This window comes from Babylonia areolata, chromosome 2 (genome assembly GCF_041734735.1).
Source record: "Babylonia areolata isolate BAREFJ2019XMU chromosome 2, ASM4173473v1, whole genome shotgun sequence".
Taxonomy (NCBI): domain Eukaryota; kingdom Metazoa; phylum Mollusca; class Gastropoda; order Neogastropoda; family Buccinidae; genus Babylonia; species Babylonia areolata.
Window position 1 is genome coordinate 63591316 of NC_134877.1, and position 13906 is coordinate 63605221.

General features: G+C 47.7%; 1 protein-coding gene across 1 annotated transcript in view; it reads right to left on the reverse strand.

The window, feature by feature from the left end:
• LOC143277976 (myoferlin-like) overlaps nt 1–13906 on the reverse strand; it is a 96655-nt gene that overhangs the window by 57070 nt on the left and 25679 nt on the right. The window contains exons 15-21 of the mRNA XM_076582985.1: nt 12589–12791; nt 10993–11099; nt 8863–9058; nt 7653–7805; nt 7026–7166; nt 5171–5257; nt 1419–1498 (exon numbers count right to left, since the gene is read on the reverse strand). Coding sequence (XP_076439100.1) covers nt 1419–1498; nt 5171–5257; nt 7026–7166; nt 7653–7805; nt 8863–9058; nt 10993–11099; nt 12589–12791 — 967 coding nt within the window. The remainder of the gene's footprint in view (nt 1–1418; nt 1499–5170; nt 5258–7025; nt 7167–7652; nt 7806–8862; nt 9059–10992; nt 11100–12588; nt 12792–13906) is intronic.

Consider the following 13906-nt stretch of genomic DNA (forward strand, 5'->3'; position numbering starts at 1 on the left):
TGTACTGTTAATAACAGACTGATCTAAGTTCAGGACCGATGTACTGTTAATAACAGATAGACTCATCAAAGTTCAGGATTGATGTACTGTTAATAACAGACAGACTGATCTAAGTTCAGGACCGATGTACTGTTAATAACAGACAGACTGATCTAAGTTCAGGACCGATGTACTGTTAATAACAGACAGACTGATCTAAGTTCAGGACTGATGTACTGTTAATAGCAGACAGACTGATCTAAGTTCTGGACTGATGTACTGTTAATAGCAGACAGACTGATCTAAGTTCTGGACTGATGTACTGTTAATAGCAGACAGACTGACCTGAGTTCAGGACGTATAATGTGAACAGTACACAGACTGACCTGAGTTCTGACTTAGGACTGATGCACTGTGATCAGCAAACAGATTGACCTGAGCTCAGGACCGTAAACAGCAGGCTGACATGAAATCAGGAAAGATGTACTGTAAACAGCAGATTGACATGAATTCAGGAAAGATGTACTGTAAACAGCAGACTGACCTGAATTCAGGAAAGATGTACTGTAAACAGCAGACTGACCTGAATTCGGGAACGATGTACTGTAAACAGCAGACTGACCTGAGTTCAGGACTGATGCACTGTGAACAGTAAACAGACTGACCTGAGATCAGGACTGATGCACTGTGAACAGTAAACAGACTGACCTGAGATCAGGACTGATGCACTGTGAACAGTAAACAGACTGACCTGAGTTCAGGACTGATGCACTGTGAACAGTAAACAGACTGACCTGAGTTCAGGACTGATGCACTGTGAACAGTAAACAGACTGACCTGAGATCAGGACTGCTGCACTGTGAACAGTAAACAGACTGACCTGACCTAAGGACTGATGCACTGTGAACAGTAAACAGACTGACCTGAGATCAGGACTGCTGCACTGTGAACAGTAAACAGACTGACCTGACCTAAGGACTGATGCACTGTGAACAGTAAACAGACTGACCTGAGATCAGGACTGCTGCACTGTGAACAGTAAACAGACTGACCTGAGATCAGGACTGCTGCACTGTGAACAGTAAACAGACTGACCTGAGATCAGGACTGATGCACTGTGAACAGTAAACAGACTGACCTGAGTTCAGGACTGATGCACTGTGAACAGTAAACAGACTGACCTGAGTTCAGGACTGATGCACTGTGAACAGTAAACAGACTGACCTGAGTTCAGGACTGATGCACTGTGAACAGTAAACAGACTGACCTGAGTTCAGGACTGATGCACTGTGAACAGTAAACAGACTGACCTGAGATCAGGACTGATGCACTGTGAACAGTAAACAGACTGACCTGAGATCAGGACTGATGCACCGGGAACAGTAAACAGACTGACCTGAGATCAGGACTGATGCACCGGGAACAGTAAACAGACTGACCTGAGTTCAGGGCTGACGTACCAGTCACCGTCCCAGCGCCAGCCCTCCGGGACAATGAATTTCTCTTTGTTCATCTCTATCTGCAAACCAACATTGGACATTGTTGCTGATTATCTTTGTTCATCTCTATCTGCAGCCCAACATTGGACATAGTTACTGACAGTTTAGCCCACCGCACAGGGCCATATCAGGATTGCTCTCCTAAACAAAACAACAACAAAAACACAAACAACAACAACAACTCAACCACCGCTTTAAATACAAAACTGTCACATCTGAATAGGACAAAACGAGAACAAAAGAGAAAAAATACCTGCAAAACTAAACATTTTACATTACCTTAACGATTATGCTCCTTAATCAAGGCAAATAAGGCCAGGCTGTGTTGAAGATGTCAGCCCTTCTGCTTAATTCATTAAATCTATTACCCGAAGATTACCCCCCAAAAATGCAAACAAAAAAAATATATGGGAAATTCCTTAAAACCACACAAAAATACATGAAATATGTAATACAGGCAAATAACACTGCAGAATGGACAGCTAGTACCCAGCCCAGTGTTTACAACCTGATAATCTGAGCAGAACATAATATCCTAAAACTGCTGAAGAGATAAAGGTGTCACGGCTTGCTGGAAATGAATAAAGGGGGACGCATGGACGGCTTAAAAATTGGGCATCAGTGAAGGAATAAAAAAAAAAGGGCAGAAACACAGAGAGAGCAACAAAAAGAGGAAATTGCTTGCACATAATTTCCTGAAGGCGGGGATGCTATTTCCACCAAAAGAACTCCGGCATCTCACGGTGGAAGCTCCGTTTGGACACCGAGCGTCAGGCACTGTACCGTAACACAGTGCATTTTCTCTGCTATCTCTGTCGTCTTAATAACCATGATGGAAAAAGAAACCAATAAGATCCATTTGAGAGAGTCAGTGGTCGATCACCCATTCGTTAACACTAACACGACCTCCAACGTCGACTGCAAGCCTGCACCGAGACTTTGGAGAGAGTGACAGAGCTATTATTTGCCACTGCTGCTGCTCTGGTAGCGCACACTGAAAGGGCCTCGTTGCCTATCACTTCCTGTTCTGCAGAGGCTGCTGGCCGTTTTGGTCTTGAAGTCAGCCTGAAGAGAACTGCTGAAGTTCTCCACCACCCCACCCCCCCCCCTACAGGAACAGAACCCACCAAGCATCAGCACAAAACAAACAAAACTTAACGCTGTCCAGCAGTTCTGTTACCTAGGAAGCATCATCTCCACTGACGCCTGAATTGACAAGGAAGTGGATAACAGACTGACCAATGCCAACACAGTGCCTTTGGACGGCTGTATATGAGGGTGTGGAACAATAACCACCTCGAAACAGTACAAGACCGGCGTCTACATAGCCGTGGTGTTGACCACCCTCCATTACGGCTCTGAACCGTGGGTTTCCTAGCATAGTCACAGCCGCCTCCAGAAGAGATTCCACCAACGCTGCCTCCGCACCATAGATCGTTCTATTCGGTGAACTGTCATCTGTTCACCAGAACAGGAGAGCACGCTGGAAGCGGTATAAAGACACACCTGTTGCATCAACCCATGCCAACTGATCACCCAAGCCGCTGACCGAAGTTCCTGGCGCCACACCATCCACCAAGCCGCCAGCACCTTTGGCCCACACCGTCGTGCCAGTCTGGAGGAGAAGAGGACAAGGCGGGAAAACAGGGAACAAACAGAATCCATAAAAGACATGTCATCCCCCTTCAGCCGCTGCGATAGAATCTGCCATTCTCGAGTCGGACTTGTCAGTCAACAGTGCCCTTGCGCTCGAAGAGGGCGACGCTGATACGACCTTCACGTATATCTTCTATCCCGAAGTCATCGCCAGCAAAACTACCGTCAATGCAACTTACAATAATGTTCAAAGACTACTGAGGCACTGAACATTCTCAAACAAAATAAATCAATACTATGCATTTGACCAGTATCTATGAAGGGTCTACAGATCAGGTGAAGCGGTAAAGTGCCCGACTAGGAAGCGAGTGTTCGTGGGTTCCAGTCCCATACCGACCTGGGTTTTTACTCCTTTGTCCACTGGACCTTGGTTGCTTACCTTTCGGCTGAGACGATAAACCGAGCAGCATGCAGCATGTATTTAGAACTCACGGCAACAAAGGAGTTGTACCAAGCAAAATTCTACAGACAAATCCACTTTAATTGTAAAACGGGCAGTAAAAAAAAAAGAAAAGAAAAAGTGGTGTTGCAGTGCGGCGACATGCTCTCCACGGAGAGAACAGTCCGAACTTCACAGAGAGAAATCTGTTGTGACAAAAAGTAGTACAGTGCAATACAATATAATACAATAATAGAAACCATCCCCATCACCTCTACTACTTTCTAAACCAGTTGCAGTGTGTGTGTGTGTGTGTGTGTGTGTGTGCGTGCGTGCGTGCGTGCGAGTGTGTGTGGTCTGCTGTGCAAGCATTTTATTGCTTCTTGATGTCTCAGTCTCCAGAGTGTGTTTGCGTCATGGTGGGTGACGCTGTGAACCCAGCACAAATGATAATGGACATTCATACAGCGCGTTTCTCCAGAAATACTGCTCAAAGCGCTTTACATTTCGTTCCTCACTCCCCGCCTTCCCATCAATACTCCTCTCCACCCGCATCCCCCCCACCCCCCAACACACACACACTCACGGAAGCACGTTCCAAAAAACACTCACGCAACTAAACATTGGAAACCACCAACCCACCCATGGCGCCCTCCAGAAAACGCATCCCTGCAACACACACACACACACACACACACACACAAACGCACGGACGCCCACCAGCACCCCGCCACACACACAGGGCAAACAGCCTCCCCACAACAAAACATGCACCCAAAACCTAATCACACCAAGATCAGGGAAAAACAACAACCAAAAACAAAACAAAAAACTGCTGTTACTGCTGCTGGAAGAGATGTGTTTTCAGAGCAGACTTAAAAGATTTCAGCGAGACAGAATGACGCACATTTTCTGGTAGGTTGTTCCACAATGACGGAGCCTGGAAAGAAAAAGACCTTTGACCCTGTTGTTTTTTCTTTAGAATAGGAGTTTTTTTTTAAAGCTTAGTATCAGAAGCAGAACGAAGGTGACGAGTTGGAATGTACACTTCAAGGAGGTCAGAGGGGTAGCGAGGACCAGAGCTTGAGAGGGCAGAAAACGTCAGAGCAGAAAGCTTGTATTCAGTTCTTTTTTAAACTGGTAGCCGGTGAAGAGAGTGGAAGAGAGGAGTCACACGTTCAAATCTGGAGGATCTGAAAATAAGTCGAGCAGCATTGTTCTGAACTCTTTGAAGTTTATCCAGTGAAGTTTTGGGAATGCCGGCAAGAACAGAATTGCAGTAATCAATCCTAGATAAAAACAAATGCAAAGACTAACGTTTTGGTTGCTTCCATAGACAGGTAATGACGAATAGAAGTAATTCTTCGCAACTCAAGATAAGCTGATTTGCAAATGTTTGAAATGTGTTGCTGAAATGGCCGACTGTGGTCAAGACAGACACCGTACCTCCACACTGATTGGGAGACAGGAATGACTGTGTTGTTTACCAGAAGAGAATGAGGGTGAGACGGATGGTTCATAAATTTCCTGGGGCAAGCCAGCAACAGTTCCACACAAACCTGGTGTGGATTTTTTTTACGCACCCTATGTGAAACAAGTTCCTTCATTCAAACAAGTAGACAACAGAAGATATGTATGTCTGTCCAGCATGCCTTACCGTGCCCTCACTGTCTGACCAACTGGGTCGTGTCATCGTCGGTCCCTTTTTGGTCCACGCCCCCAGAATGTTCACCTCGTTCTCGTACTGCGCTCACACACACACACACACACACACACACACACACACAGACAGAAGAGTGGAGGGGAAGATGAAAACACCATTTGTACACTATATGATTTCATGAAAAACACCCCTTGTTTTTGATTAAATACATTATGTCATCTCATTACTAGAACATGTTGATCGACACTCGAGCTATTTCAGAAGAGTTTGCCAAATAAACAGTTATACACATCTATTTATCACATGCGCACAATCGTGCCTATTGGTTACATATACATCTTTGTCTCTCATGTACACACACAACACACACACACACACACACACACACACACACACTCGGGCGCATGTTAACACAAGACAGAGACTGAGACGGGGGGGCAGAGAGAGAGAGGGAGGGAGAGAGGGAGGGAGTGAGGGTCCGGGGGGTGGGGTGGGGGTGGGGGGTCCGGTGATGGTGGTCGACTGAAAGACATAGGTTGGAGTTAAAAAAAACAAAAAACAACAACCCATACCATCTCCGAGAATCAAGCTGGATTTCTATGGAGTTCAGAAATGTATGTACATTTACACTTTGAGGTCCGGCTACAGATTTGCCATATTGGCCCAGTAGTCCGTAGGCCCCAGATCGGCTTCATAGACAGGCAGCTTCTGTAGATGAAGGGCTATCTACTTTTCGAGTCCGTCTGGGACACGCGCGCGCGCGCACGCGCGCACACACACACACACTAACACAAATACCATTGACTCTAACACTAATACACACTAAGCCTCACTAAGTTTCTGTCGAGCTCCATATTCTATGACCCAGCCATCCGAACATGATTCACCCAGGCAGCGATCGCTCGACGTTGGAGTTCCCAAGTTTTATGACCCAGCCACCCATCCCACCGTATTAAAGTGGCTGTCCTCCCTCTTATGGCTCCATCACTAATAAGACAATCGCGCTATTCAGGTTCAAAACCAATGGCCCCAGATCATCCCAGATGGACTCGAAAAGTAGATAGCCCTTCGTCTATATAAAGGCCAGAAGCTGCATGCTGCTTTTGTGGACTTACAGAAGGCATTCAATATTGTTCGACATGACAAACTGATTGACAGCTAGAGGACTGAAGGCATCCAGGCTTTTTGCAAATTCTGATAATCAATTGTTCTTTCCAATGCCCTCTAGGTGCCAGACAGGGTTGTGTACTGAGTCAAACTTTGTTTCCTATTTTGATGATTTAGCAAATGAAACTGTTGACAATGAAAAGTACATACAGTCGCCTATGAAAAAATTCATGGGAATTCCTGTAAGAAGATGATTAATGGAGACTCACATATATATTATGTCCTATTTTTGTTCTGAAGTCAGTTGCATTTGACACTGGATATGATTGCTGACTGTGGACCAGGGAAGGTGGCAGAATGGTTAAGACGCTCATCAACCAACACAGAATCCGCGAGGGTGTGGGTTCGAATCTCGCTCTTGCCTTTTCTCCCAAGTTTGACTGGAAAATAAAACTGAGTGTCCACTCATTCGGATGATACAATAAACCGATGTGGTCCGTGTGCAGCACGTACTTGGCGCACTGAAAAAGAACCCATGGCAACAAGAGTGTTGTCTTTCTGTAGAAGAAATCCACTCTTATTGGTACACGGATATATGCATGCATTCAAGGCCTGATTAAGCGCGTTGGGTTATGTTGCTGGTCTGGCATCTTGCCTAGCAGATGCGGTGCAGTGTATATATGAATTTATCCGAATGCAGTGACGCCTTTCTGAGAAACCGAAACTGAATTAGTGTGATTACGGTTTCAGCGAAGACGGCCAGCTCTCCCTCAGTCTGCATCAGATGCCACTCCTCCTCCTCTATCTGCAGCCCCAGCCACAGCTTGATCCTCAGCAGAGCGGGGATCTGGTAGTCCTTGGGCCGGTCCTTGGTGCAGGGCAGCTGACCACACACATGCAGGTACGCACGCACACACACACACACGCACGCATACGAACGCACACACACACAGAGGCATGCGCACACGCACACACTCACACACACATGCATAGGCATGCGCACACACATGTACGCACAGGCATGCGCACACACACACACGCAAACACACACGCACACACATACACACGCATACACACAAACATTATGGTGGTCGTGATTTTTTTTTCTCTTTGTAAAGCTTTTTGACTCACTTGTGTAAACAAAGTGAGAATGTTTTAATCCGGTGTTCGGTTGTCTGTGTGTGTGTGTGTGTGTGTGTGTGTGTGTGTGTGTGTCCGTGGAAAGGAACGGAGAATGGTGACATGCTCAGCAGTGTAACATCCCCCCACGACCCAAGCCAGTTTTACAGGACCAGTATCAGTGTCAGACAGTGACAAGTGATAATACAGGGAGGTAAGAAGAGCACAGGAGCACGTGAGACTCGCTCACCTTCAGCTGAATGGTCTGCAGCTTGCCACAGTCACGGCCCCTATAGACGGGGTCTGGGCAGAAGAAGATGTGGTAGGCAGGGATACGGTAGTAGGCGATACGCCTCTGCTCGCTGATCATCCAGATCACCACGTCAGGCATGCTGTTCTGAGGCTGCTCTCGGGAAGCACGCACACGCACGCCAACATGCAAGCACACCGGGCAGGTTTTTTTTTTGTTTGTTTTTTTTTTACTCGGAGATGATTATGTTATTGGCAACACGTAGACATACACACATTCTTAATATGCACTCAATGATTGCGCTGCTGTTAAATATTTCCAGGTAAACTGCATAAGTCTTGTGCTGTCTGTCTTCTCTCCCCCTTTATTCAAATCTCCCCCCCCCTTTTTTTTACGGACGCAACATAAGAAAACTGAAAGAAACTATACATAGCGTTTTAAAAGTCAGTGCGAGTGGTCTAATGAGGACGTGAAGTACGGTGTGGCAACAACTTCAATGCCCGAAACAGACTTCAGAGCAGTCACGTGGTATCAGATCCTCAGGTGAACTCGATCGTGGAATTCAGGCTGCTCTCCCCTGGGGCAGCGTGTCACCACCGTGCAGCGCAACCAGCATAAAAAAAAAATTCCTTTTTTCAGTCGTCGGTGGTATTCAAGTAGACTTTTCTTCAGAATTTCGCCAGGAAAAACTTAAATCGAGGTCCTGTGTGCAGCAATTTACTTAGCGGAAGTATAAGAACCCACAGGAACAACTTTTTTTCCTGTGGGTTCTTATACTTCCGCTAAGTAAATTGCTGCACACAGGACCTCGATTTATCGTCTCATCAGAATTACTAGCACCCTCCCACCCAGGCCTTCTCTGGATTATCTTAATGGAGAAGGCGAGTGAAAGTCCCGGTCCGGATATTGGGATTCAATATGGGACGGGGTTTTTTTTCGGGTTTTTTTTTCTCGTTTTTTTCTTCTTATTTTGTTGTAGTTTGTTTGTTGTTGTTTAAACAGATGTGGTGTAGTGTATATGGATCAGTCCGCACGCTTTGACACCTCTTTGAAACTGAAACGGAGACTGAAGGGGGACGTGGGGGGGGGGTGCGGGGTGAAACCCGTGAGTGGACACTCGCTTCCTAGTACCAGTGGGTATACAAGTAAATCGGGCGCCATTTACCCTACCACTGGGCCACGCAGCCTGTGCTCCACTCCACTCACTCACCTCCAGCGCCAGGTGTCTGAGCGTGGACAGGTAGCCCTCTATCTCCGTCACGGCCTCCTGCACGTCGGTGGCGGTGGTGCGCAGGGTGCGGGCCATGCTGACGATGTTGTCCAGCTCTGCCTGCCGGTTCTTGGCCATCAGCAGGTCCAGCTCTGTCGGGACGTGCAGACCTTGCTGCGGCTCTGGCAGCTCCTTGCTGGTTAAAGATGATGATGGTGATGATGATGATGAGAAGAAGATGGTGATGATGATGATGAGGAGGAGGAGGAGGAAGAGGTGGTGATGGTGGTGGTGGAAGATGAAGATGTAGAAGAAAAGGAAGAAGAAAATGATGATGATGAGGAGGAGGAGACAGAAAGTGAGACAGATGGAAAAACTGAAAGAGGCCATCACTAGGTATGGCAGGGGTAGGGGGAGGGGAGAGGGGGAAAGACAGTGAGACAGATGGAAAAACTGAAAGAGGCCATCACTAGGTATGGCAGGGGTAGGGGGAGGAGAGAGGGGGAAAGACAGTGAGACAGATGGAAAAACTGAAAGAGGCCATCACTAGGTATGGCAGGGGTAGGGGGAGGGGAGAGGGGGAAAGACAGTGAGACAGATGGAAAAACTGAAAGAGGCCATCACTAGGTATGGCAGGGGTTGGGGAGGGGAGAGGGGGAGAGACAGAAAGTGAGACAGATGGAAAAACTGAAAGAGGCCATCACTAGGTATGGCAGGGGTTGGGGGAGGGGGAAGGGGGAGAGACAGAAGTGAGACAGATGGAAAAACTGAAAGAGGCCATCACTAGGTATGGCAGGGGTTGGGGGAGGAGAGGGGGGGAGAGACAGAAAGTGAGACAGATGGAAAAACTAAAAGAGGCCATCACTAGGTATGGCAGGGGCTGGGGGAGGAGAGAGAGGGGGAGAGACAGAAAGTGAGACAGATGGAAAAACTAAAAGAGGCCATCACTAGGTATGGCAGGGGCTGGGGAGAGGAGAGAGGGGGAGAGACAGAAAGTGAGACAGATGGAAAAAACTAAAAGAGGCCATCACTAGGTATGGCAGGGGTTGGGGGAGGAGAGAGGGGGAGAGACAGAAAGTGAGACAGATGGAAAAACTGAAAGAGGCCATCACTAAGTATGGCAGGGGTTGGGGGAGGAGAGAGAGGGGGAGACAGAAAGTGAGACAGATGGAAAAACTGAAAGAGGCCATCACTAGGTATGGCAGGGGTTGGGGGAGGAGAGAGGGGGAGAGACAGAAAGTGAGACAGATGGAAAAACTGGAAGAGGCCATCACTAGGTATGGCAGGGGTTGGGGGAGGAGAGAGGGGGAGAGACAGATAGTGAGACAGATGGAAAAACTGAAAGAGGCCATCACTAGGTATGGCAGGGGTTGGGGGAGGGGGAAGGGGGAGAGACAGAAAGTGAGACAGATGGAAAAACTAAAAGAGGCCATCACTAGGTATGGCAGGGGTTGGGGGAGGAGAGAGGGGGAGAGACAGAAAGTGAGACAGATGGAAAAACTGAAAGAGGCCATCACTAGGTATGGCAGGGGTTGGGGGAGGAGAGAGGGGGAGAGACAGAAAGTGAGACAGATGGAAAAACTGAAAGAGGCCATCACTAGGTATGGCAGGGGTTGGGGGAGGAGAGAGAGGGGGAGAGACAGAAAGTGAGACAGATGGAAAAACTAAAAGAGGCCATCACTAGGTATGGCAGGGGTTGGGGGAGGAGAGAGGGGGAGAGACAGAAAGTGAGACAGATGGAAAAACTGAAAGAGGCCATCACTAGGTATGGCAGGGGTAGAGGAGGAGAGAGGGGGAAAGACAGAAAGTGAGACAGATGGAAAAACTAAAAGAGGCCATCACTAGGTATGGCAGGGGTTGGGGGAGGAGAGAGGGGGAGAGACAGAAAGTGAGACAGATGGAAAAACTAAAAGAGGCCATCACTAGGTATGGCAGGGGTTGGGGGAGGGGGAAGGGGGAGAGACAGAAAGTGAGACAGATGGAAAAAACTAAAAGAGGCATCAGCCAGGTCCAGCCGAGATGGAGCTGAGAGACAGAAAGTGAAACTAGCGGGAAAAAATGAAATCGGCCATCACTAGGTATGACCGAGGTGTGTGGGGGTGTGGGGGGCAGGGGTGAGGAGAGACACACCTGCAATCTATCACCAGCTGGTCCAGAAGGGAGATGAGCAGCTGAGCCAGCTCTGGCACCGGAAGCTGGGCCTTCACCGCTATGTGCATCCGCTCCACGTTGGCCTCCTGCAATGAGCAGCGTTTCCGTTACAGCTAGTGAGTTCTGTCTCAATCATTTCCGGTACAGCTGGTGAGTTCTGTCTCAATCATTTCCGTTACAGCTGGTGAGTTCTGTTTTTATCATTTCTGTTACAGCTGGTGAGTACTGTTTCAATCATTTCCGTTACAGCTGGTGAGTACTGTTTCAATCATTTCCGTTACAGCTGGTGAGTTCTGCTTCAATCATTTGCATTATACCTCATGCACGTGCGCAGCGTTTCCGTTATAGCTAGTGAGTTTTGTTTCAATCATTTCTGTTGTAGCTGGTGAGTTCTGTTTCAATCATTTCCCTTCAACGCGTCCTGCACTTCATTTGACAGAATGGTTAGTGGTTTATCAACCAAAGCAGTTTCCGTAAGAGTCTGGGTTCGAATCCCAGTCTGACGGGCGCAATAGCCGAGTGGTTAAAGCGTTGGACTTTCAATCTGAGGGTCCCGGGATCGAATCTTGGTAACGGCGCCTGGTGGGTAAAGAGTGGATTTTTCCGATCTCCCAGGTCAACTTATGTGCAGACCTGCTAGTGCCTGAACCTCCTTCGTGTGTATACGCAAGCAGAAGATCAGATACGCACGTTAACGATCCTGTAATCCAGGTCTGCGTTCGGTGGGTTATGGAAACAAGAACATACCCAGCATGCACACCCCCAAAAACAGAGTATGGCTGCCTATATGGCGGGGTAAAAAAAAAATGGTCATATTCGTAAAAACCCACTCGTGTACGAGTGAACGTGCGAGTTGCAGCCCACGAATGAAGAAGAAGAAGAATCACAGTCAAGTCCTTTCTACCAAATTTCATTGGGGCACCAAACTGAGCGTCCAGTCATTCGGATGAGACGATTAAATTTGTATTTGTATTTGTTTGTTGTTTTTTTAAAATAAACTTTTTTCTTTAAAAAAAATAAATAAATAAACGAGGTCCTGTGTGCTGCACGCGCTTAGCGCACTGAAAAAGAACCCTATGGTTACAAAAGTGTCGTCCTCTGGAAAAACAACAACAAACTTGTGTGTGTGTGTGTGTGTGTGTGTGTGTGTGAGTGAGTGTTTGTGTGTGTGTGTGTGTGTGTGTATGCGTGCGCGCGCGCGCACTCAATGCCAGACTAGCGCGTTGGTTTATGCTGCTGGTCAGGCCTCTGCCCAACAGGCATGGTGCAGCCTGTACGGATTTGTCCGAACGCAGTGACCGTTCCTTGAGAAACTGAATTTTTCATTTTGTTATAATTTTAGTGTATTTGTTGTTGTTGTTTTGTTTTTTTTTTTACTTTGTTTAATTATTCTTTAGTGTATTACATTTTAACGTACCTATTTATTTTGTATAATTATTGTATTTCATTTCATGTCCACGTTTTACACAAACCTAAGGCAGGCCTTCAAGACCTTCACAGCACACCCGACATGTTTATGCAAACGAGCCTCGTTTGAAACCTCCGTGAAACTGAAAACAGCCGAGAAGCACTGACCAGCTCTTCGATGATCTTGAGAAGGAGGTTCAGGGCCTCCAGCCGCCAGCTGATGTCCTCGAAGGAGCAGTCCAGGACCACGCAGGGCTTGGTGCTGCCCCAGGGCAGGAAGTAGTACTTGCTGCCGTCGAACACGGGGTTGGTGGGCTGCGTGGTGGAGCAGCAAGGGGTCACGTTCTCGTCCAGCTTGTTGCCGTAGTTCCCTGCATCGTGACAACACGTGGCTCTGTTCGTGATCAGAAACTCTAGGGAGAGCTGGACAATACAAGGTCTTCAGAAAAGAAGGCCCTCCTCCTCCCCCCCGCCCCCAAACTCCCACCCCGGCCCCCCTCCCTACCCTCCCTCAGTCATGTGTTTCGGCCTTTAACTCCTTACACTCTAAAAGGGGCCAGGCCGCACCCAGGTCATGACTCCTGGATGCCCTTGTATTGCCGCCTTTATTTTCCAACCCGGTCCTCGGCAGGTTCGAACCCGCGCCTCCAGTGTGGTCGCCACTTCAGGACTGGGTCACCTTTCTGGCAGACGTTTTGACTACTGAGCCATCGTAACGCCTAGTTTGAGAAGGGACATTTAATCCATCTTGTCTTTGGTTCTTTCACTCCGGATATCTCCGTATTTGCTAACTTGTGTTCCAAGATGCTCGTGTGTATACGCACGAAGAAGATCAAATACTCACGTTAAAGATTCTGTAATCCATGTCAATGTTCGGTGGGTTATGGAAACAAGAACATTACCCAGCATGCACACCCCAGAAAACGGGAGTATGGCTGTCTGCATGGCGGGGTAAATAAACAAAATGGTCATGCATGTAAAATGTTACATGTCCGTCTGAATGTGTGTGTGTGCGTGCCTGAAATCTGATTGAATGACACAGGAAACGAATGATGACCACCCAATGGCAGCCGTCAGTCGGCTCTACACAGGTAGGCAGCATGTTTTGCGAACGACACTGTATTTGTAAAGCGCTTGGAGCTTGGTCTCCGACCGAGGATAGGCGCGGTGTAGTATCCATAGCATCTATTCTTTCATCAAAAAGTAAAAAAGGTTAAAGGTCCCATAGCCTTCTGCGGCCATCAAAGCAGTGAAATCATGATATCCACTGTATCGTGTGTTCGGCATAGGAAGGCGGGGCCCAATCCTCTCCTTCCGTCGTTTTAACATCCCCCCCCCCCCCCACACCAAAAAAAAAGAGTCAGGTATCCATTTACGCCTGTGCAGAGTCAGGACAAATCGGTGTGAAGTGATTTTCCCCAAAGGACCCCGACATCACGGGGCTTTGAACCCTGATCACTGGTGAACAACTGATCAGAAGTCCAAC